Raw genomic sequence first — 22999 nt, 5'->3', positions numbered from 1 at the left:
AAACACAGGAGACGTACAGGTACTAGAAACAATGAAAGACTTTCCAAACAAGAACGAGATGTACTTATCATCGCTAGCAAGAAAATATAGCAGATGAGTTATTGTGGTCTCATCATCTTAAAGGGATAGTTCAGATTTGTTGAACTTAAGTTGTATGAAATACTTGCCATTAATATAGTGGTTGCAACTGTATTCATTGATTGCCCGAGTCCCATGGTGGGAGTTCTGCTCTGGTTTTGGTCAATATTAAGTAGTTCCGGTCATTTTGTGGGGGGCACTGGGGCCACGCAGTAAAAGTAAATGAATCCACAAAACGAACGTAATTTGTATTGTTGACCTATTTCTAAAATATTAGCGTGACTTTCGTTCAACTTTGACCCCTCTATCACATGGAACTATTTTTTGGGCGTAGTGATATGGACACAAAAAACATAGTTCTGTGTGATAGAGGGGTAAAAAAAGAACGGAAGTTGCACTAATATTTTAGAAATAGGTCAACAATACAAATTACGTTAGTTTTGTGGATTAATTTACTTTTACTGCGTGGCCCCCAGTGCCCCCCACAAAATGACCGGAACTACTTGATATTTCACCAAAACCAGAGCAGCACTCCCACCACAGGACTCGGGCAATCAATTAATACAGTTGCAACCACTATATTAATGGCAAGTATTTCATACAACTTAAGTTAAAAAAATCTGAACTATCCCTTTAAGACTTTTGCATGCTATGTATAGACACTAATACATTGGACAAGGCCATGAGTTGCCTTCTCTTTCCAATTCTCTGGGGAGGTGGGAGGGTGGGGGTGGTATGAAACACGTTGTGGCATCAATATTATACATCTTTCCTACATCCATATTTTCTCAGCAAGTGCAGACCTATCGCATTTGTTGACAGAGGGCATGCACTGCACATCTCTCTGAGGAGGTCCTGCTGATGACGAGCGGTTGGAAAATGTGGAATGATGAGGAGTAGTTGACCTTTGGCGTGTTGTGAACAATGTGTATTTTTCCACTTCATGCAATTGCAATTTTACGGTCAAAAGAGTTTGTACAGTTGATGCAGTCAAGATGCACCAGCGCAGATGGGACAGATCATCACTATAAAGAATGCTAGGCGAGGTCCCTAAGCCGGGTCTGGAGGCACAATGCAGCAAAATGCAACACACTGTGAGCTAATTGAACGGCTGAAAACATACCAGATTCTATATTACATTCTTACTCCTAATGCCTTTGTTCAATGTTGGCTCAAGGCTGTGCCTGTGCACAATACACAGACTTACTTCTCAGCTGGACATTAGTTGCAGAGATGGAAAAATTTGTATTAGACAAAGATCAGCACAAAGGCATAAAAGGAGCTGCGAAGTGTGGAGAATGAATGTGAAATATGACTGGCGTTACTGTATCGGCACTCCAACTGCACTTCAATAAGGGAGATGAAACATGTTGAGTCATCTAACCCTCATTCCTCTCTCTCTATCCCTCTCTCTGCTCCCACAGCCGTCGCCTTGTGAATGGTGCCGCTGCGAACCAAATAATGAGGTGCACTGCGTGGTCTCCGACTGTGCCATTCCAGAGTGTGTCAACCCCGTGTATGAGCCGGAACAGTGCTGTCCCATCTGTAAAAACGGTAAGTGGCCCGTCTTCTATGCTGGAATGCAATGCGTGCACTCTCTCCAGAAGTAATTAAAATTGCATTAAACACTTAACCATATATAATTAGTTGACTGAGGTCCCCAGGGATCTATACTAGGCCTCCTCCTTTTCCCCTCTACTCAAAAAAGCTTTGCCGGAAATAGCCGAACTTTACAAGCTAGTGTGTCCTGTTGCAACGTGCTGTGTGCTTGTAGATCGCCTATTTTCGGCAAATGGTCTCCCCCATAATAGAGACACAAGGCTTGTTATTAAACTGACAGCAGAAAGTGTATCTGTGGCATGGCCATAATGACCAAGCCTTCAGAGGATGAGGACATAATTGATGTTTTATGAATTAAAATTGGCCCGTTGGTCACTAATGAGTGGTACTAGCTTTAATTATAAATGACACACTAAGCAGAGTAAACATTGGCCCATTGATTAAGGCCAGAGTAGGAGGGGCTATAATGGGACCCTGGAGAGCCCTTTATCTCCCAGTGCCCCCATGCCCTTGTCACACTCAGCCAATCCCCAAATTAGAATTATAGGATTCCAATGGCTCATTGGCTATTTACAAGGTGGGATGGGAGATTTCCCTTAGCCAGCCCCAATTCTGTAGGGCAGATGGAGCTTTATGACTGAACTGCACTAACGGCTCCTTCTGAACATGGCCCTAGAAGGGCCTGGGAATGATTAAGTACAAGAAGTGCTTAGAGTACATAACATCGAATGCAGTCGACAACAATGTTGCGGTATGCAAGAGATTTATAATCAGCCATTTTGCATGCCACATACGTAAGAAGTTGTGGCAGTACTGATTAGAAGACTAATAAGACTGTCAAAGGAACCCCTGATAAGCAATGATAGGAGCATAGAGAACAGAAGGAAATGCAAACTCTGGGTATTTCGATAATTGCTTTTGAATATAGGATATAGATTTTGAAGGTTCTAATGGCTGACCTACTATACTCTTCAAATTAGCTTATTTAAAATACAAATGAAAATGGCATTGGACAAAGATATTGACAGGAGCTCTCATTCAAGGTTTCTTCGACTATGCATGCACCTCGTGGTACCATGTACAGCACCACAAAGGCCTTAACACGGCTCCAGACATCCCAAAACAAACTGGTCAGGCTACTGCTTGGCCTCACTGCTACAACCCACCTTACCCCTACTCTTTTTTGTTTTTTAAGATTTGTTTTGGGGCTTTTTTATGCCTTTATTGATAGGGAACAGTAGACAGACAGGAAATGGGGAGAGATGTGTGAGAGAGAGAGAGAGAGAGAGAGAGAGAGAGAGAGAGAGAGAGAGAGAGAGAAAGGCTGTTGGGCTCGGGAGTCGAACCTGGGCTACCAGGTGCCCAGATGGTTGAGATACCCGTCCGGGCCACCCCTACTCATTTTGATAGGTTGGGATGGCTCAAGGTAGAGGACAGTACATAAACTTGCAATGGGCCAAGTCTACAAGATATGCTACACCACATAGACACCCATGTACCTGTCAAACTACGTCCTAAACATCAACGCCTTCCACAATCACCACACCAGAGGGAGCTCCACTAATCACGTTCAACCCAGATTTGGCTCAAACTTGGGGTTAAATTCGTTCTCCTCTTATGCAAATCCCTACTATCCTTCAAAACTGCTCTCAAAGAGCACTTACAGGTGGCTGCAATTTGTTTGATTTCTAACCGTTTTTTTATGTTTTTGCATAGTACTGTATATTTGTATGTCATTAAATGTTTCTTAACACTCCCAACGCGGATCGCGTATCAATACGTTATCAATTAATCAAACGTCGGGTGCGGATCACGTATCAATACGTTTCAATCACTTTTTTATAGCATACTTTCATTCATCTTTTTACCCACCCGGACAATGAAGAACCATCGCCCTATCATTGTTGCTTAGTCCCGCTCACGTGATCAGAAAAAAAACCAAAAAAAAAAACCCCCCCTCCCATCCTGAAAACAGGAGGGCGGGCCGCTTTACGTGTAGAAGCCACTAAGCCAGTCTAAAATGGACGCGCCCATGGAATGATCCAGTCGGTGTATGAAAAGAATCAAATTTAACCTAACCTCGCCTCACCAGGCTTTCCTCCAGCTATTGGCTTTCACACAACACTATACTACTCGATTCCCCCCTCCCCTCCTGTTTCTCCTGCAGGAGGAGCCTGCGAGATGGGGGCTCTGTCCTGGCTGGCTCTGTCTCTCGGAAAAAAACAACCGATCGGCATTGCATTGCGTCTGCAACACACATGGACAGATGCATGTTTCCTTCTTCATACTGTAGCGACCAAACGATCCCCGAGCCTACAATACTACGAACTAACCACAGTATCGACGGGCCGCCACGACAAGACAGTGTGCCGTTGGTGGATCACGTATCGCCATGCAGAACCGTCATAATCGGAGATCGCTCGGACGTGTGATTGTAACGCTTTTTTATTCATTATAATTGTAGTGATAAGACCGCAATGAACGCATCGGGGACGTAATCGACCCGGGTGTAATGTATAACGAACTTTTCCGCGTCCTAAACCGTGGTGTTGTGATCCGTTGTCGTTGACATCACAGCCGGGGGAATCTTTTTTTTTCCTCCATCGCCTCCAACCTGCATGCCCAGGCATGTTCTCTTGTTAGTAAATATACTTCACTAGCTTGAAAAACAAAATCAGCTGATGATGACAACGCGTCTCACCGTTATACTATAGTTCTGAACCGAACGGTGAAATGGGACTTTTTATAGCCGTACGGATCAAGACTTTTGCTGCCCAATGTGCCCATGACCCCCCCCCCCCCAATGTTACTGCGATCAAAACAATGAAAGCAGTGAGATAGATTAGGCGAGGCGGCAATCATCATCAAAAAGAAAGCATAGTTATGAAGGTTTATAGTCAGACATTGACAGGCAGATATAACAATAAACACAATAAATATGCTATACATCCTATACATCGAATGAAAGCCCTGAATGTGTACTTTTACGAGGAAAAGAGTAAACATTGATCCCATGTACAGTTTGTCATAAATTGGATACTGGGTGGATGCACATTGCGCCCACCAGATATAACTGCAGAGAAGACATGGACCTGAACTCAATATTCACAAAATAAGGCCTATAGCGACATATAAATACTATATACCGTATGAAACAGAAGACTCTCTGCTTTCATAAGAAAAAAACTTCTACTGTAGTAATAATAAAAATCACACCCATGTGAAGTGAGTGGTGCAATATGGGACAGAGTTGCACCGCTCACTTCACAGGGGTGAAGTTATCTGGTGGGCACAAGCTGCATTCAATAACCAATTACTGTCTAACTGTAGATGGGATCAATGTTTACTGTTTTCCTCGTAAAAGTACACATTCAGGGCTTTCATTCGGTGTATAGGATGTATAGGATATTTATTGGGTTCAATTTTATATCTGCCTGTCAATGTCTCTGACTTTAAACCATCCATAACTCTGCTCGCTGTTCAAGATAACCACTTCCAGGCAAATGCAGGTGTTGCAAAAAGGTCAATATCTCCAGAATGGAACATGGTAAAATCAAAATGTATTTTTTTAATTGAAGTGGACAAGTTCAGCTTTCTTTTGATGTAGGCGTGTGATTCTCGCTATAAGAGAACATTTTACTGTGGGCCCCCGAACAAGGCCTTTGTGCAATGTTAAATGGCAGCAACATCCAAATAGGCCTGTTGAGATCTTCCAGCAATCAAAGTGTTAAGTATGAAGGACCCTGATGGAAACAAGCCAACAGGCTTTCATGTCTTAGCAGACATACTGTACTGTTCTTTTTTCTGCAAACTGTTAAAGCAATCAATCAATCAAACCTCAACTTAATATATTCTAGCAGCTTTGTTGAAGCTTTGGAAGCAATAACTGCAATCAAGCACTTTCTGTAACTGAATAAGATTTATCTACTTTACTTGTACAGTAGCTTGTTGGCCTACTCTTGAGCAAACCGTAACCGTAGTGCATAATGCAGCAATGCAACCCCAAATCATCACTGAGCTCTTGCCTTAGAAAAGATAATTTTGTCTTGATGGGATTTACCAAAACAAAGAACATGACAGTGGTTAATCTACATGCATGATCTGGCAAAGTCCAGTTGGACCTTTTGTGCATTCAAACAGCGACAAATGATGCAACTGTACCTTCAACTTAAAGACCAGTGTGATCTATTTAAAAGTTTCCCTTGCTTTTTTCCCTCAACCATTCAAACAATCTTTCTTTTCCATCTTGGGCCAATATTCCTCTTGGCACAAAAGACCAATTAATTGATGTTCTCTTTTAAACTGGCTGCATGAGTGATGAGTGAGTTCCCCACTCCCCACTCCCACAACTACACTGAAGAAGGCTTGTTCTTCAGTGTTCCCCACTCCCACAACTACACTGAAGAAGGCTTGTTCTTCAGTGTTCCCCACTCCCACAACTACACTGAAGAAGGATTGTAGCCGAAACGTTTGTCCTGATGAAGTAAATAAACCTGCTCAAATTTATTTCTTGGTCTCTACTTTTTATGAAGCACATTTCAGGAGAAATTCTACATTCTCTTAAAAAAAGGGTCTCAATATTTCCAGCCATGTGTGTAAGCCAAAGAGTCTCCTGTAGCAGTAGAACGGGGAGAGTTAAGCCTAATATATGCCTTGTCTCACCATTGTGGCGCGTGACAGAAAAGCCACGACACTGTCGTGGCTTTATTGTTTTGGTGTCTTTATTTGATAGTTCAGTGAAGAGACAGGAGACGGGGAGAGTTGCTGAGTGACAAGCAGCAAATGTGCCGGCAGGCTCAGGAATGGAACACGGGCCACGCTGTCAGGCATCAAACCCTATGTGGTACATGCCTTAACCACTTGGCCATCAGCACCACCGGAATCAGGCTTTAATCCGGGCAGACAGGAAACACCACAGTGGCATTTTGGGGAGGCCTGCTGTCTCCAAGCCCCCAAGGGAGACTGGCCCAGCTTTGGCAGGCATATGAAAACTCTCTGAAGGTGGACAGCTGAGTGGTGGTGGGGGTGGAAAGAAACACATAGTAGCAGAGCTTCGCTTAAGCCATGGGAGGTACCGTGGGAGGAAGCCATCCACTCGTGTACTGCAGATGGGTGCACAAGTCTTCAGGCTCGTGCTTGTCTTTTTTTTTTCTCTCTTTCTTCACCTGCTTAGAGAAAGGAGAGAGGCGGAGATAAATGTGTGGAGGTTTAAGGCTCCAGTCACACATTCGAAACAGAGATTTGAATGTGTGACTAAGGCCTAAAACCTACCGGCCATTGGCTTCCTGAGATTGGACACTTGGCCATTGGAAGGGGCTCTTACACGCATCGCCAGATACAACTCTTAACTAAAACATTCTGCCGGAAAGAAAGAGACATCAAGCTCAGAACAGTTTCACCCCCAGGCCAGTGGAAACTCAAGAAAATGTCTCCTCCTTCTGTGCCACACTAATCATATGAAATCACGAAGGGGATACCTGCAGTATAATTATAGAATACTTGTGCAAAGAGCCCCCCGGCACATAATTAGCAAGTAAAAATAAATGGCCAGTGTTATTTGTGAACTCAAGAAGGCTGAATCATTTACAACTATGTCAGCCCTCGTGTCTCTGAAGATGGCCATTGTGACATGCTGTCAGTCTGTCACGCAGTGACACAGAGGTTACTAAAGCCAGGTAACACTTATTCATGATGACACTTTGACAGCGTTTCATGGACAACTGACAACTGACAGTGACACAAGACTTGATACACCAGATAATGTCATATACTGTAGCCTGCAGGTGCATTCTCAAGACAGAACACGATCTGAAGCGACGGCGTGGACACAGAACCGGGCAGAACTGGGCTCGTTTCCCTAAAACTTTATGGACCATAAACCCAGTGAGAGCCTGCAGACCAGCATCCTTTGAGCGGTGACAGGTAGCGGAAACTGTGTCCTTGTGCCTTGCAGCGATACGATCTATCTGGCCATAAACAATCACACACTTGGCAGCCATTAGTGGTCACCCTCTTTCCTCATTAACCTCCCCTGGGTTTGTCCTGTAACCTGTGCCAGCTGTCCGGGGGCAGATCTATGAGAGTTGAGACTTGGCAGGCTCTCTCATAGGGGATTCACACTGAGACGGACTGAGTCCGTTTCATTCCCAAATATGGTTGACTGGTCCCCACTGGCCATGATTCACATTGGCCGAGATTCAACAGCGCACCCGGGTACACTTCATTCAACTTATGTGCCTCAGAGGGGCGCTGTGGACTATGGGGCCTTGGGAGAGATAAAATGGTCATGTCACAGAAGTTCAGAGTTTAGAGCAAATAATAATAAAGTTTGGCTGTGTTCCTGACGTTGTCTTGAGTTATAATAATAACATAACAACAATACACAACTAAAGCAGTGTGCGCTGATGGTCTTAAACAGCGCAATGCAACGTTGTCTCTCGTCTGTATGACGGTGACATCACATACTTATCCTTGGTATGTTAACAGTGACGTCACTGACTAAACCTTGGTATGTTTGTCCTAGCTGCATGGCATGTGTTTTTTTTGTTTATGTTTTTTTTCCACGGCACGTGCTGTGCTACTCAAACACTTGCGGATTATCAATCATTCTTTGTCAACATTCAAGTAGAACTACCAGAAGTACAACCCAGGTAAAATAATGTGTCATTATAAAAAATATCTAAATTATGATTATAATAATAATAATAATAAACTTTATTTATATAGCACCTTTCATACATAAAATGCAACCCAAAGTGCTTCACATAAAACAACAAGCAGCCGAAGACCAAAAAACAAGTCAGTACAAGAAAAAAGTATACAAATTAACAAATAAAATAGCAATACAAAAAATAAAAATCACACCCGTGTGAACTGAGTGGTGTAAGGCCTGTCTGACGTAATTAAATCATGTCTGACGTAATGAAATCACACCCAGGTGAACAGGGTGAACATAGCAACCATGCTCATTTTTTCTGCACAGACTAACAAAGCCAGTTGTAGGAGTGGTTTACACCACTCAAAAATCATGTCTGACGTAATGAAATCACACCCGGGTGAACAGGGTGAACATAGCAACCATGCTCATTTTTTCTGCACTAACAAAGCCAGTTGTAGGAGTGGTTTACACCACTCAAAAATGGTAAGAACATTTGTAATGGTAGATTGAATGTGAACACAAGATCAATTTAAACAAATGCCAAGTTGAAAAGATACGTTTTCAACTCGCCCTTTTAAGGAGCACTGCAGTGGTAGTGTGTTCCACAACTTGGGGCCTCACCGGTGTTCTTATGTTGAGCTTTAGGCAGTTTTAGTAGAAGAGGGGAGGAAGACCTGAGTGTTCTAGGTGGAACATAAGAATTTATGGAATCCTTATGAGGGTGCCAGGATATTACGTGCTTTATACACAAATAAAAGTGCTTTAAAATTATTCTAAAAGATACTGGTAACGAATTTACAGTAGTGTTGACAGGACTGGACTAATGTGATCTCTTCTTCTAGTATTTGTTAAAATTCTAGCTGCCGCATTCTGGATTATCTGTAATCTTTTTATAGATGTTTTAGGTAGTCCTGTAAAAAGGGAGTACTTATGCACCTCTCTGATTTAAAAAAGGTCTTACTTTAGCCATGTTTCTTAAATGAAAAAATACCATCCAATCCACTTCCTCCTTTTAGTACGGGTGGCTTTCACATTGCAGCAATCCGTATTCGAGACTTGATTGATTGCGAACGGTATACGCATCATTCACACTACCACAACATCTGAAAAGTGGTCCCGAGTGCGCACCCGGGACCATAGTGTGAATCCCCTATCAATGTCTCCTCTAAGGCCAGATCGAATGGCTTTTATCATGTCCAAGTTGACCATGGGACTCATCTGTGCCGAGGGGAGGCATATTAGGCATAAGAGGTTGCCAAAGATTGCTTTTTATGGCTTTCATATACCTGTAGTGTCGCCGTCAGGTCGGAAACTGTGTATGTACAAAACTGTTACTTTATAGGATTTTTTTTTTCCTTTAACACTTTCAACCAGGGGTCCCTATTTTGGGCACGTCACTGCAAACATTTTCAAAAGTAGTGAAAATAGCAGATCTCCAATCTGATGACATGTGAGCTTGAAATAGATTGGCTATAGATTGCGCAACACTGTTGTACAACGTCTAAAAGTATAACGTGACCAATACGATAACAAAAAACAAACCAAAGAGATACAAGGTTCCTGCCTGACAGGCTAACAGTAACATATATAATAGGGACTTTAAGCAACGACGGTTTTCAGGACGGCTCCGCTAGACAGAAGTACGGCTGCTATGACGCAATCGCCATAGCAGTCAAAATCGTTAAGCAAACAGCCGTCTGCGACGGGTTCCCACCCCTTTTTGGTTCCCATGGTGACGACGCGTCTATGCAGCATGTGTCAAACATAAACACAGACATAAAAAAGAGAACACCCCGTCGCGTGTCAGCTAACTTGCCGATAACTTGCTTGGACATGATCAGCAGTGGAAAGAGGAAGGTACTGGATCAATTTTTTGTTATTCTAAAACAGTTTTAATAAACATGGTAATTATGACATATGGAATTAGTGTTATTTCTTCATTCAGAGCATGCCAACACATTACACAGCAGAAAGTGAGAAGTGATGGAGCAATCGGTGTAAATGTATGACAGTTTATTTCAATAAACATGGTTATGACATGGCGTTGTAGACACTACATGGAAGTATAGGTTCTGCCGTAGTAGGAAGGGCTACGCCGGCAAGCAGGCTTATCTATCGAGCACTGATCCATTTCCGGTTGCCGGAGCGGACTGCCGTAGTCGTCGTTTCTTAAAGTCCCTAATGCTTGCTCACTGCACCTCAGCTCCACTCGTAAACAGGATGCAGAGGCAGGAAGTTGAAGCGAAGGAGAGGAAAGTGATTTTGAATCCAGTCTGATGTGAGAACTAAAACAACACATATTCTCACTAATGATGGTCCCACGGGGCTGTGGGCTGTTCTGGAAGGCCCTGCTCTTCATGCTAATCTCTGAGTTGAATCAACATCCTGGAGAGGAAGAATCAGAGGCCGACGCTATATAGATATATATATATAGTCCAATGCCGATCCCAATTTTGTCTTGTTGATCTCAGCTTGTTGATCCATTTTTTTTAAATAATAATAATTATTATTACAATAATTAAAACGTATGCTCCGATAATGACATGCACAAAATAGTTCACTAACGGCTGCATAATTGCAGATGGCGATGACATCATGAATGTCAAAAATGATAGGCTGGAACAACAGGTCTGAATATTAATACACTGTTCAAATTCCACTAATATTGCTGACTGCATGGTAGTCACTTGGTCCGTGCTCTTGAGACTGTCTCAGTAATAAGTTATTAACCATTTTTAAAAATGTAATATACTGTATAAACACTGTAGTGCTTATAATACAGTAGGCCTATATTAGACAGCACTAATCAAAATTATAATTAGATATATGATGTGCGTGAATAATAATCAGAAAAGCCAGTGTCTCCTGGGGTGTCAAGGGTTTTTCATCGTCAGAAGCGGAGGTACGGAGTCTGGCAAGATGTACAGAGCTAAACGTAAGAGACAAATCCAAAGTGACCGTCACACTAATTGAGCCACTGATTGTTTCATTTAAATTATTACAATTGGGACCAATTCCTGGCACATGCATGCACTTCTGTCTTGGCAAGGGACAGAGACGTGGCAGTCTTGAATCTTCACTCACCAGAGGCAAGATCTTGATCATGTGGTTTACATTTACAGTAAGGTCGATGCATTTAACGAAAGTGACAGCGATTTGACACGCATACTCACGTCAGATGATACATCCGGTGAAATAATTGTCCATCAAATCAGACAATTTGCCACATGAACCCTATAGCGTAACCCCATTCTGGGAATGTCATAATAGGACAATCGGCCAACATTATATTTGACGAACAACAAAGTAGGCTATAAGATTTAAGTGGTTAAAGGAACCAGAATCTTATCACCAGAAACAAATCTATGGAAGTAAATCTTAACCGCATTTCACAGATAAATGTGACTTCACGCCTTATCAGTTCAATAGTTCTCTACAGTTTTGGACCACAGGACGGAATGAGCATCCACATCCAGAGGAATTGTGTGTGTGAGGAATTTCTAAGGAGTCTGTGGCCTTTTCATGCAGACTGAAGTGATTAACACCATCCTCCCTGCTGCCTCTCAAAGCAGCTTTCTCTCTCGCTCTCTCTCTCTCTCTCTCTCTCTGTGTACTCCCAACCTCTCTGTACTGCCAAGCCAGTGCCTGGCAGCCTTCTCTGCTCGCGGCGCATTAGGATGCAAAGCGCTCCATGTCAAGGGAGAAGGGGAGGCTAACAAAAGCGCTTTAGTGTAGCAAAAACAAGCCCATCGGTGCATGCCCGTGAAAAGATCTGTGCGTGTGCTCCGACTTGGCCGACTCCCTGCGGCCCTACGCGTTGCTCCCGACACCCCTTGTGAAAAAAAAGTAAAAAACAAAACGCATATAAAAAACAGAATCCCAGGAGAGCCTTACTCAATGTATCCCCCCCTCTTCTTTCTCACCCCTTGTTGCTCCCCCCCTCTCCCCCCCCTTCCTTCCCATCCTCATACGGCAGGTCCAAATTGCTTTGCCGGAACGACGATCATCCCAGCCGGTATAGAAGTGAAAGTGGACGATTGCACCATCTGCCGCTGCCACAACGGGGACTGGTGGAAACCTGCGCAGTGCCTGCGGCGGGAGTGCCTCAACGGCCAGTCGTTGTCATAGAGACCCCATCAGGGAGGACGGTGGCAAAGTTAGGGCGAGGGCCCTGCCCGCTGCGCGTGCCATTTTGTATGATTGACAGGGAGAGGAGCACAATTCCTTGGCAACCTGAGGCTGCGTGGTGCAGCCTAGAGACACTTCACTGGCATCAAGCAAGAGTGGCGGACTGGGCCACTGCTGGACGAAAAGGACGGAAGTTTGTCTCAAGACTCTTTTCACCTTTCCAGTTTTAACCGTTGCTATATATTTTCAGAGATCGACTTGCTTGACTTTGCTGCTCTCACACACTGAAGTTTATATATTTCACAAACTCTTTCCTAACCATTTGGCACTGATGAAATGCTCTGTTGATTTCTGTATGTATGTCATCCCGCTCGTTGTAGTCGCCATCACGATCACGCAGGTGTTGTAAAAACCTACCGACAGCAGGTGAAATACAAAGTAAGCACACAACTTGGGGCGTTTCTTTCTTTCCTGTAAGGATAAGATATACGGATGGGAACGGAACACTGCAAAGCTTTGCTAATGTCTCACAATGTTAGCTTAACCACTTAGTATATCAAACATGTCACAACGCATGTCGTTGCGACCACGTTGTGAGCTTGCAGATTGGCTATTTTTGCCGAAGAGATCTGGTGTAGAGGGCAAAAAGTGACCAAGTACACAGCCAACCCCATTCAACTAAGTATTAGTTTACTAGAGAGGGTTCAAGTGGACAAGAGCTTGTTTACAAGATGCACATAATCACACAGACACACATTTGTGTCCTCGTATCGCTTTTTTGTGCTTTCCACTGTGGCAGGAAATTATTACTTAGGTGCTGCTCAGTATTCTTATTATCAAACCCAGCAATGTGCATATGGTACTATGGTTTGTGACTTCATCAACCATGATAATGTAGTTTCAAGCCCTGTCTGTGATAGGGGCCGACATAGTGGGTGGAATTTGACAAGATGACAGGAAGGATTTAGCCAGCCAGCAACTATCACAAATCATCTGCAAAGAAACGCACACGCGAAAGCCGTGGTGGACAGCATTTCCACACAGTCAACCCAACTCTGGGCAATCCCTTTTCGCTTAATTGCCCTTATTGTTTTCCCCTGCGGTCCATATCCACCAAAAATATTCCTACCAACAGCTTGAACTTGTTATCTAAGCAATTAGTGAGCCAAGAGCAGGCTGCTTTAATTTCCCTTAATCAAGGGGTATTCTGTGATAAATCACCCGGCTAGAGGCTTGGCACCACAACAGCACCCTGCATGCAGAGATCAGTTGGCACGAACCCGGAGACAAAACTGGGAAATCGCCGTGTCTTCGTGCTGTAGAGCGCCGTTCATAGCACATTATTCACATGCATGAACACAAGCACTTCCATCAACACGCATAGCTCATTTCAGTTCATGTTTCATTTCAGTTCATGGACAACACCGTCCCACACTGCACCATGTTAAGCACTGAAGCCAATAAGAAACTTGATGGGACAAAAGGCTGTTACCCGCCACTCTTCTGCTATAGATTCTACCATAGATTTTCTGTTTTGCCACCTCCTCCATATATCTGCATAGCTCAGCCACTGCATTGTGTGGAGGTAACACCGGCCTTTACCTTAGGACAGACTTTAATGCATTGGCTTGATAGATTCCAATTCCAGGTTGGCTTTTAAGAGGTAACACGACACTCTCCCAACAAACCCTGCCTATCCTGGGCCCAACACATCACCGCTTTTTGAGATGATAAATACTAGTCATTAATGCAAAGGTGAATTCTGGTAAGCTTGCACAATTCATCACCAGAATTTTTCTTTTTCCATTTCCAGAAAATCCGTCCCTGTTAACCTTACAGACCCTATTTCTGGGCTGTGATGGATGGGCTGTTTAATAACGGCTCCCAGCGCTCTGTAATGAGACAGAAATGAACATAGTATGAGGACCCCAGACTGAAAGAGGTGGCAGACTGAAAGACGGCGCGGAGGAACACGTCACCTTTAAAAGCCACAAAATCACATTATTTTGGAGTGGGCATTCTGTGAAGCTGCAGTGTACAGCGAAGAAATGCAGATAGGGAAGGATGCCAGATTTGTGGGTCTGATGTCGATACTGACTTTCGAGAGTCCTAGAACACCGATTATTGATGTTTGTGAGTGATACTTTTGAACATTTTGTAATCAATTTGGAAGAAAAAAAACGTTATTTGATGAAAGCTTTTATTGGAGTAAATTCAACTAAATCAGCAAACAGAAATACAAATAAACCCAACACATGTTTTGGATAGGTAAAAAACTAAAGTGAACTAAGTAAACTTCAATATTTGAACATAATATTTAGGCATACGCTAACAACAATATAAAATACACACATGATCTGAATTTGATTCCAGCCCTATTCAAATATATTAAAAAACAAATAGCCTATATATACATGAAGCTCACAATGTGCCATGCTTTAAGCTTGTAGATTGGCTATTTGATTTATGTTTTTAACATTTTTGAAAACGGCCACATAATTGCACATAACGATTGTCAAATAAGTAAAATAATGGCTGATATATCGGTCTGACCCTAAAATAACGTGGGTGAAGTTCAATCTGAGGTCCAAAATTGTAGCCGGGGTCATTTCTACCATTATAGCTGCAATGATTTAATGTCTCTCTTTGTAGAAAGACAGACCTCATCCATCTGGCTTGAGACGCACTGGTCTGCAGACAGTTATGAAACTGATGTCTATATTTTATCAATCAGTCTCAGTACTTCAACCCTTTGTGATTAATGGCGGTGTTTCGTTCATGTTAATTACTTTAACTGTCAAAGGATTATTCAAGTCTATATAGACATGTCTAAGTGAATGGGAATGACGGGTATTGAGGGAAAGTGAGTGTTCCACATGACGGGGCATTATTGCCCACGGATGCCTTAATGCTACTGTTCCAGAGTAGATCCTTATTTAAAGCATGGCCTTGGGCTGCATACCAACAGCTGAGACCTCTCTATAAGAAAAAAAGAGCAGGTGGGAGACCACTGTACAGTGCAAAAAAAGAACATTAAAGATGCATCCTTTACTGCATTTTGTCTAGGCATGCCTGCCTAGAAAGCGTGACTGGATGTGTATTTGAAGGCTTAAAATCAAAGGCTTCTTCAAATGTTTTGCATTGTACAATGGTCTCCCACCTCATCTTTTTACTTTGGACCTTGGCCTTATTGGGAACCCTCAGACTTAACACTTGTGTGACAAATCTACATATAAGTGCCGTTTTACTTTGCACCCTGTGGCGTACTGTTATGTACCAGCATTGCTGCAACGAACCACAATAAGCAAGCCAGACTTCAACCTGGTCGCCTCAACCTTTTGTGGGTGTCCAGCCGCAGCAAGCAGGGCAAAAGTCAGGGAGAGAGACTCGTCACAGCACAGAACTAAACGAAAACGTGTCTATGACTGAGGTTGACAGCCTCCAAAGATAGCTGATAGGACTTTGAAGTAGCAGTAAGTGGTTTCTGGAAAGGACATCTACAGCATACCTACTGCATGTAGATGTATATGGATGTATGTTGCAAAATTCAAATAGGAGCTTGTAGATTTGAGCACTCAACTCATTGAAATGTGAAACTGTAACCTGTAATCCACACACATGGATTTGAAAGAAAATCGAAACGCATCGATAGTTGCACACCAAGAATTGTTATTCTTGTGAATTTACATATATGAATAATTCATGCTTGTGCAAATTTCAATGTGCAACATGTATTGCATCGCATTTTACGAGTGCTCAAATTAAATCTATCTATATCTCAACTTTACAACATATATACCTTCATGTGTATGACCTTTCCTTCTTTTCATAAATGTGCAAGTGTGAAGATAGAGCTGCTAGGGCAGAGGACCTGAGCCAATACTATCATTCTCATTCCCTCAACACTGACTAGACCGGAGGTTTAACCCTCACTGGCTAGTGGCTACCCACCAGTCTTTTGACCCCAATGCTGCTCACTACCGTTAGTCCATTCCACATCAACTCACCACCAGCTAGGCTGCACAAGATGAGCGACAGGATTGAGAGAGACTGAATTCAGGTAATGTGATAAGATAAAGGAAAGAAGCAGGGAATTATGGGGATTGCTTGAATGGAGAACGAGGCATAGTACAAGACTTTGTACATCACAAGAAGTAGGTCACGTAATTAGTTCCCTGAAACTAAGTTTGGAAAAACTTTGATCAACTGTGAGTTGAGAGTTGGGGGAGTGAAAGTAATGCCCCAATTAGATTTGGATTCCACAGAGGAACACGAATAACCCAAAACTCAGTTTGACAGCCCCACCCCCTCTCGTAGGCAGGGTTCGTGCTTCGATGTCAAGATGTATGCACATCATCTTTCGTGATTCGATAGCATAGGCTGCATACACACCACCGTTTATTAGTGTTCCCATGTACAACGCAGCCACACACAGCATGATGGGCTCCATGTGAATGACTAACTGTAAACCCTGAGGTGAACCTTTCTCCCGTTAGCTATGTGAATTTCAGGAATAACCCGCAACAATCTGTCAGTGTTCATTTTCCATCAAGAAATTGATTATTTTGTGTCTGTCCCCAAGTGTCTATTCAAATTACAGTACCCCCCCCCCCCCCCCCCCCCCAATCCATTACAAACCACAGGCTTGTACATGGGCGTTTTGTAATAGGTGTACTACTTGCTCTTTCCACGAGACACCGACTTACTGTAGCTGGAAGCTATGAAAGATTGTTTTGTTTTGTTTTTCTTCTTCTTCCTTTTTTTTAAATAACAAAACTGTTACATAATGTGTGCCTGAAAAACAAAGAGAGAACTATCTGGATTAAGGAGAGAGAAACACTGTTATTATACAATCAATTATATTCCTTTTCAGGGGCACCAGGGGTCTGTTGATACAAATGGTGGTTTACTATTACGTCTTCATAGAGTCAAACCGTTATGTAAAATAGAAAGAAAAGTTGAAGTTCTGGCAGTCCCCATAGCACGCACACCCACACAGGATCATCACTAATACAGTATGTATGAGCAAAGGGTACGCCAGGCCAAAAATAAATTCAAATTACAAATTCAAATTTGACATTTGAAAAGTAAAAAACAACCTTTGGTGCTCCTCATGCTGTGAATATGTAAATATCTTCAAACGTATAAATGTGTATTCTGACATCCTGAGGTGGAAAAAGGAAATGTGTATTATTTATGGAAACAAAGACTATTTTGTTAAATAGACTTGAAAACGAAGTGTTATTCAGAAAAACGGTATGTGTCGTGTGTGTGTATTTCTTTAATCTTTTCTTTAATTTATGTTTTTCTTTGCGTAGGAGTGCTAAAGATCATTCACTGCCCTGCAGGTCACTATACAGCAGACTCTGCATGACAGCACGCCGATAACAGATACTGCACACACACAATTCCTTTAACTGCTGACAAGGCCGGTATAGCTCCCTGTTTAAATGTACACTGGGCGCTGCATGTTCGCTCGCTGAAATCCCACCACAGCTCAGAGAATGCGGCTGCAAACAAATTTCCCTGAACCTAGTCCCACCACCACTCCTCTCCTCTGCACGCCAATGTCGAACAAACAAAACATACAACTCGCTCTGCTATAGATTAAAGCTGACACTGCGAAACACACACAGAACCTGTCCACCGGGCAGAGGTCTGTTGTGAATTTAGGTCAAGATAAAAAACTATTCACCTGTCTTGCTGCTGTGGGAGACAGAGAGTGACCTGTCTTGCTGCTGTGGGAGACAGAGAGTGAGATGGTAAAGAAGATTGCGGTGGATAAGGGTTTTGTGCCGCTCGGTGAGTTAAAGGGCATTTACTCACAAGTTCACCCCGCCCTCCCCCATTCCAATGCATTACCAGTCAGTCTGGGCTTCTGTCCTGTCCGCACCACTAATTGCCTTCACCCCCCCCCCCCCCCCACGGACGGGAAGGGGGAAGCAATTTAATGCAGCACGCACCAATCAATAGCAATTAGGCGCATCCCTGACTAATCCTATTGAAAACAGCATCTTGGGAGATGGCCAGTATGAGACCTCTGGAGGCGCAGGGCCAGAAATCTGCTGCCTTGCACCGGTAGTGGTGCTGGTTGGGAAAGGGAGGACGCACACATGCACAGTGCACACAGAGTACACACACGCACGCACACATACAGTGCACACACTTTGCAGAGACAATAGGGAGAAGAAAAGTTTTTGCATCCTTTCCAGCGCAACTGCGAACTGACAGCAATGAATTGCCTTGCATTTCCTCATTCTATAATTAATCTTGCTTTATAATCGATTATTTCTTTCTTTCAAAGACCCATTTTCTTTGTGTTTCTTTGTTTTACCAGTCGCATTGGCAATTAGAGTTAATTAGTTAATTAACTATTTCTGGTGAGTATTAGCTCACGCGGTAAGACTCGGCACTAGCTGAGTTTTACCGTTGACAAGCAAGAACACAAAACAATTGATTCCAATAAGCTGCAACCACGGTGCAAAACAGGGATATTCATTTTCAAATGCATTTAACATGACTTTTATACAAAAAGAAAAACACCTTTACAAAACACACAATATTTTGTTTGTATACAACATCATGAATACAACACAATAAATTGTCATAGCATGTCTATAACACAATACAGACATTGAGTCATGTTGGTATTCCTGTTTAGGAGCGGTTATCAACACACAAAAAACAAAATTAGTATAGTTTTCAAAGGATCATTCTGGCAATACATGTCATGGACGCAAAACAAATTTCAGTGCAAGCTGACAATAAAGTTGTATCGTATCGTATCATTAGGGCTGGTAAATGCATCAACATTATATCGAGACTAGATATTCTATAGACTATACTTATACCGATCTAAAGCCTCACAGTGTTGTATCGTGACCCGTTATGAACTTGTAGATCTGCTATTTTAGGGTGTAAAGATTAAAAAGTTATCGTCACAAATAATACCATATTGGTCTAAAATATAGTGGTATTTGATTTGGTAATATGATTGATTGAATACTTTATTGTCAGAAATGTAATGAGTACATATCTTTCACGTACGGCGCAAGTGCACACACACACGCGCACACACACACACACACACACACACACACACACACACACACACACACACACACACACACACACACACACACACACACACACACACACACACACACACACACACACACACACACACACACACACACACACACACACACACACACACACACACTTCGGGTAAAAAGGTTTAAGAATCACTGTTTGGCATCAAAGCATCACAAGTTTAATTTGTGGTCAAACTGAACCAGACTAAAGGTTCCTGCACACTTTCGGATTTTTAGCGGCTCCATCGGTTTTCTGAAAAACGCGTCCAGTGTGCAACCACCTTAAGTCTTAGAGTTGGGCACAGGCAGCAGGCGGAAGGCTGCGATGCAGTCAATGACCCAGGAGGAGGGGGCCGACCACACCTTGCCCCGCCTCACCTCCGGTGGCTTGTGGGGGCCCCGGGGCTCGTACAGGATGTACTGGGTGCACAGGGCCTGGTCCGAGCCTGGCAGGGCATGATAGGCGGCGGCGCTCAAGGTCTGCGTGACGTCGCTGTCGGGCTTGGGCTGCCGCATCAGGAGCTGGCCGCCACCTTCCCTCAGCAGCTGGATGAGTTCCTCTTTGGGAGGCGCAGTGAAAGAGCCCAGCAGGAAGAAGAAACAGCCGTCGAAGAGGGGCGGGAGCTGAGACCGGGAGAGGAGGAGGGGGAGGGGGTTCACGGAAACGGAGTGAGCGAGATGGGGAAAGGGGAGGAGGGAGAACGCAGTGGGAGCCAGAAAGAGGGACAGAGAAAGAGACAGACAGAGAAATTAGACATCAACGCCCAACGCATCACAAGCGAGTCGTTTCATGATTCACGCAGCCCTGTTCCACATTAGCAGCTTTCTGCAGCATCAAAGGCCTGGCTCCGAGAGAGAAACAGTCAGGAGTTAGATCCCTTATCTCCAGCCGTTTAAAAGATGTTAATCATTCAGCGGGATTCACTGGGTAAAACCTCACAGTCTTAACGAGAACAGAGGCGGAGGGAACAAAGTGGCGCCCTGTTACCATTTCCCTTTGCTTGTAATGAATTTGAATGCTGAATCATTGCATCGACTCAGTCTCACTGCTCTGCTGTTGCATTACCAACAGTGTGGGGTACACAGCCGTTTGTGCGTTTGAGTCGTAGCGTGTGTGTGCTGGTGCTTCATAATGACTCGCTCCCCAACTTTTTAAAGCAGCAGGGACAGAAGCAAATCGAGCCACCTGAGGCCGTTCTATTCGCAGCATCAATGAACTCAATTGTTTCTGGTTGAAAAGAGTTTCACCAATATAGTGTGCCACTCTGCTCTAGTCTCCTCAACAGTGACCATTTTCACTGCACAAAATGAAGAGGACCAATCGAAAGGCAGGTCTTTGTTATCCTGTTCAAGGACAGTGCTGTATTACACTGTGCTGAGCATCTCAACGGGCTGCTGCTGTCCTTCAGGTAATAGTAAACATTCTACAAGTAGCTAAACCGAACTGCGTACATGTCTGAGTGCGACTCTTTACCCGTCTTCATGTTTCAGACTTACCAAGCTGCATCTGTTGATGCGGCTGCGCTGGGGGCCTTCCACTGCCTCGTACTCAGGCTCAGGAATCCAGCTGCCTGCCTGCAGGCATGCATCCACCCCTAACAGTGGACAGAGGGGGCGGTAACCCGAATAAAAAGATAAAAACACACAGATAAAAAGCAAGTGAGACTTGCAGCAAGACGGCTGCAGATGAGGATAATAAATAATGAATTGCATTTTTATAGCGCTTTTCCGAGTGCTCAAAGCGCTTTACAATGGTTCATTCATTCATACATTGGGATGTGAAGCGGCGAACAGTCGACGCCAGCGTCCTCACTTCCCACACCAATGGTGGCGAGCTCACTCCGACCGACTCATTGGAGGCAATGTGGGGTTCAGTGTCTTGCCCAAGGACACTTCGACATGTGGACAGGAGGAGCCGGGATTCGAACCGCCGACCCAGGGATCATTGGACGACCTGCTCTACCTCCTGAGCCACAGCCGCCCTACAGGATATAAGATGGCTGCGTCCCACTCATCGTCGTCAGTGGCTAAGATGAAAGCGCTGCCATCACTGCGTGTGTTGACCAACACCAAGCGCCATCCCCAGTATGATGGACTTAATGATGCAATTACTGTTCAGAATAACAGAAGACTTAAAAGGGATCAAGCTCCATCTCTACCCTGCCTCACTGGAGCTGCGTGACAGTAAAAAAATACTTCTTTATTTGCATATTTTCAGGAAAAAGATGAGGAATGTTTCCACTAAAACTCTTTTGTGAAATTCTTTTAAGCAGAAAATACAAGCACAGTGACAGTGAAAATCAGCTGCCTTCATGACCCAACGCTGTCACAGATAAAAACATGTTTTTTGAACAATTGTATTAGATATGGGAGCAGTCTTCAGATGCAGCTATTTTTCAGTAAATGCTCGGTTATTTGATTGTTGATTTTTTTTTTAAAGACGACAAAAGAAAAACAGGCTTCGTGGATCACCATTAGGAAACCAGTGCATGTTAAATAGCAATGCAGCTGAAATGACTGAAACATGGGGTGGAAAAAGATGGCAAGCATGATCCATCCCTGACAAAGCATTGACATGATTGCAAATGCGTCTTGCCTTAGATTCTATAATCACACAAAAACACAATATAATGACACAAAATAAGCTAAAACGGCTGTGCAGCAACTTTTTAAAAATAATGATACCCTTCTTTGTAATGATGATTCATAGATTTTGCATTAAATACTGTCAATGCAAATGGACTAGCGGACTTAATGGAGATCGACAAGGTAACAACTACACACCACAACAACTACACACGAACCCCTCTTCATTCATTTCACCTCCCGTGGCCATTTAATTTCCCATGTGGTTATGCCTGGCTGCAAGATACAGTGACATTAACAGATTAGGTTACAATGTGTGCGAATGCCCCATCACAACATGGCCATCTAAAGATGACACAAAGAAACCCAGCAAATTGCGCGCACACACACACACACACACACGTTGGGTATAATTACATTTCCTCATCCCCCTTAATTACAGCTTTCATTTGGAGACCTTGTTGGGGGGGGGGGGGTATTAATCCAGCCCTCGCTCCGGACGATAGCACTGGTTCGTTAGCCCAGTACCAAGAACTCATCATTAGCATATCTGCTAATTACAGTTGCACAGAAGACGAGTGTGTTCTGCAAGCCCTCCAAACTCTGCCTAATATCCTAAGTGAGCAGTAGATACAAAATAAAATAATGCGTGTGCACTGGATGCGCAAGTATGTGGGCTTTAGTTCCCTCCTCAAGCACCAGCAACTACACCTAGAAGGCGAATTCACTGTGGTGTGCACCGCAGTGAACCGCAGCCATGTCAAGTTTCAGAGGGGCTTTGCTATGAAGGCATGGGGCCAGAGACACACACTAACATAAAGAAACAGGGGGTGACGGGGAGAGGGAGACAGAGAGAGAGATGTGTATCCACCAGAGCTTGGATACACTAGTTCCA

At 43.6% G+C, this 22999-nt stretch overlaps 2 protein-coding genes across 2 annotated transcripts in view; one reads left to right on the top strand and one right to left on the bottom strand.

The window, feature by feature from the left end:
- vwc2l (von Willebrand factor C domain containing 2 like) overlaps positions 1–12424 on the top strand; it is a gene marked incomplete at both ends in the record, with an annotated part of 35992 nt that extends 23568 nt beyond the window's left edge. Inside the window, 2 exons of the mRNA XM_079518407.1 lie at positions 1503–1632; positions 12273–12424. Of these exons, the coding sequence (XP_079374533.1) occupies positions 1503–1632; positions 12273–12424 (282 nt within the window). The remainder of the gene's footprint in view (positions 1–1502; positions 1633–12272) is intronic.
- Positions 12425–18893: 6469 nt separating this feature from the next.
- The window catches only part of bard1 (BRCA1 associated RING domain 1), a 49790-nt gene continuing 45684 nt past the window's right edge, over positions 18894–22999 (bottom strand). The window contains exons 10-11 of the mRNA XM_079519115.1: positions 21016–21113; positions 18894–20142 (exon numbers count right to left, since the gene is read on the bottom strand). Of these exons, the coding sequence (XP_079375241.1) occupies positions 19801–20142; positions 21016–21113 (440 nt within the window). The 3' untranslated portion in view covers positions 18894–19800. The remainder of the gene's footprint in view (positions 20143–21015; positions 21114–22999) is intronic.

The sequence above is a fragment of the Electrona antarctica genome (assembly GCF_951216825.1).
Source record: "Electrona antarctica genome assembly, chromosome: 13".
Classification (NCBI taxonomy): domain Eukaryota; kingdom Metazoa; phylum Chordata; class Actinopteri; order Myctophiformes; family Myctophidae; genus Electrona; species Electrona antarctica.
This window is presented reverse-complemented; position numbering and strand designations above follow the sequence as displayed.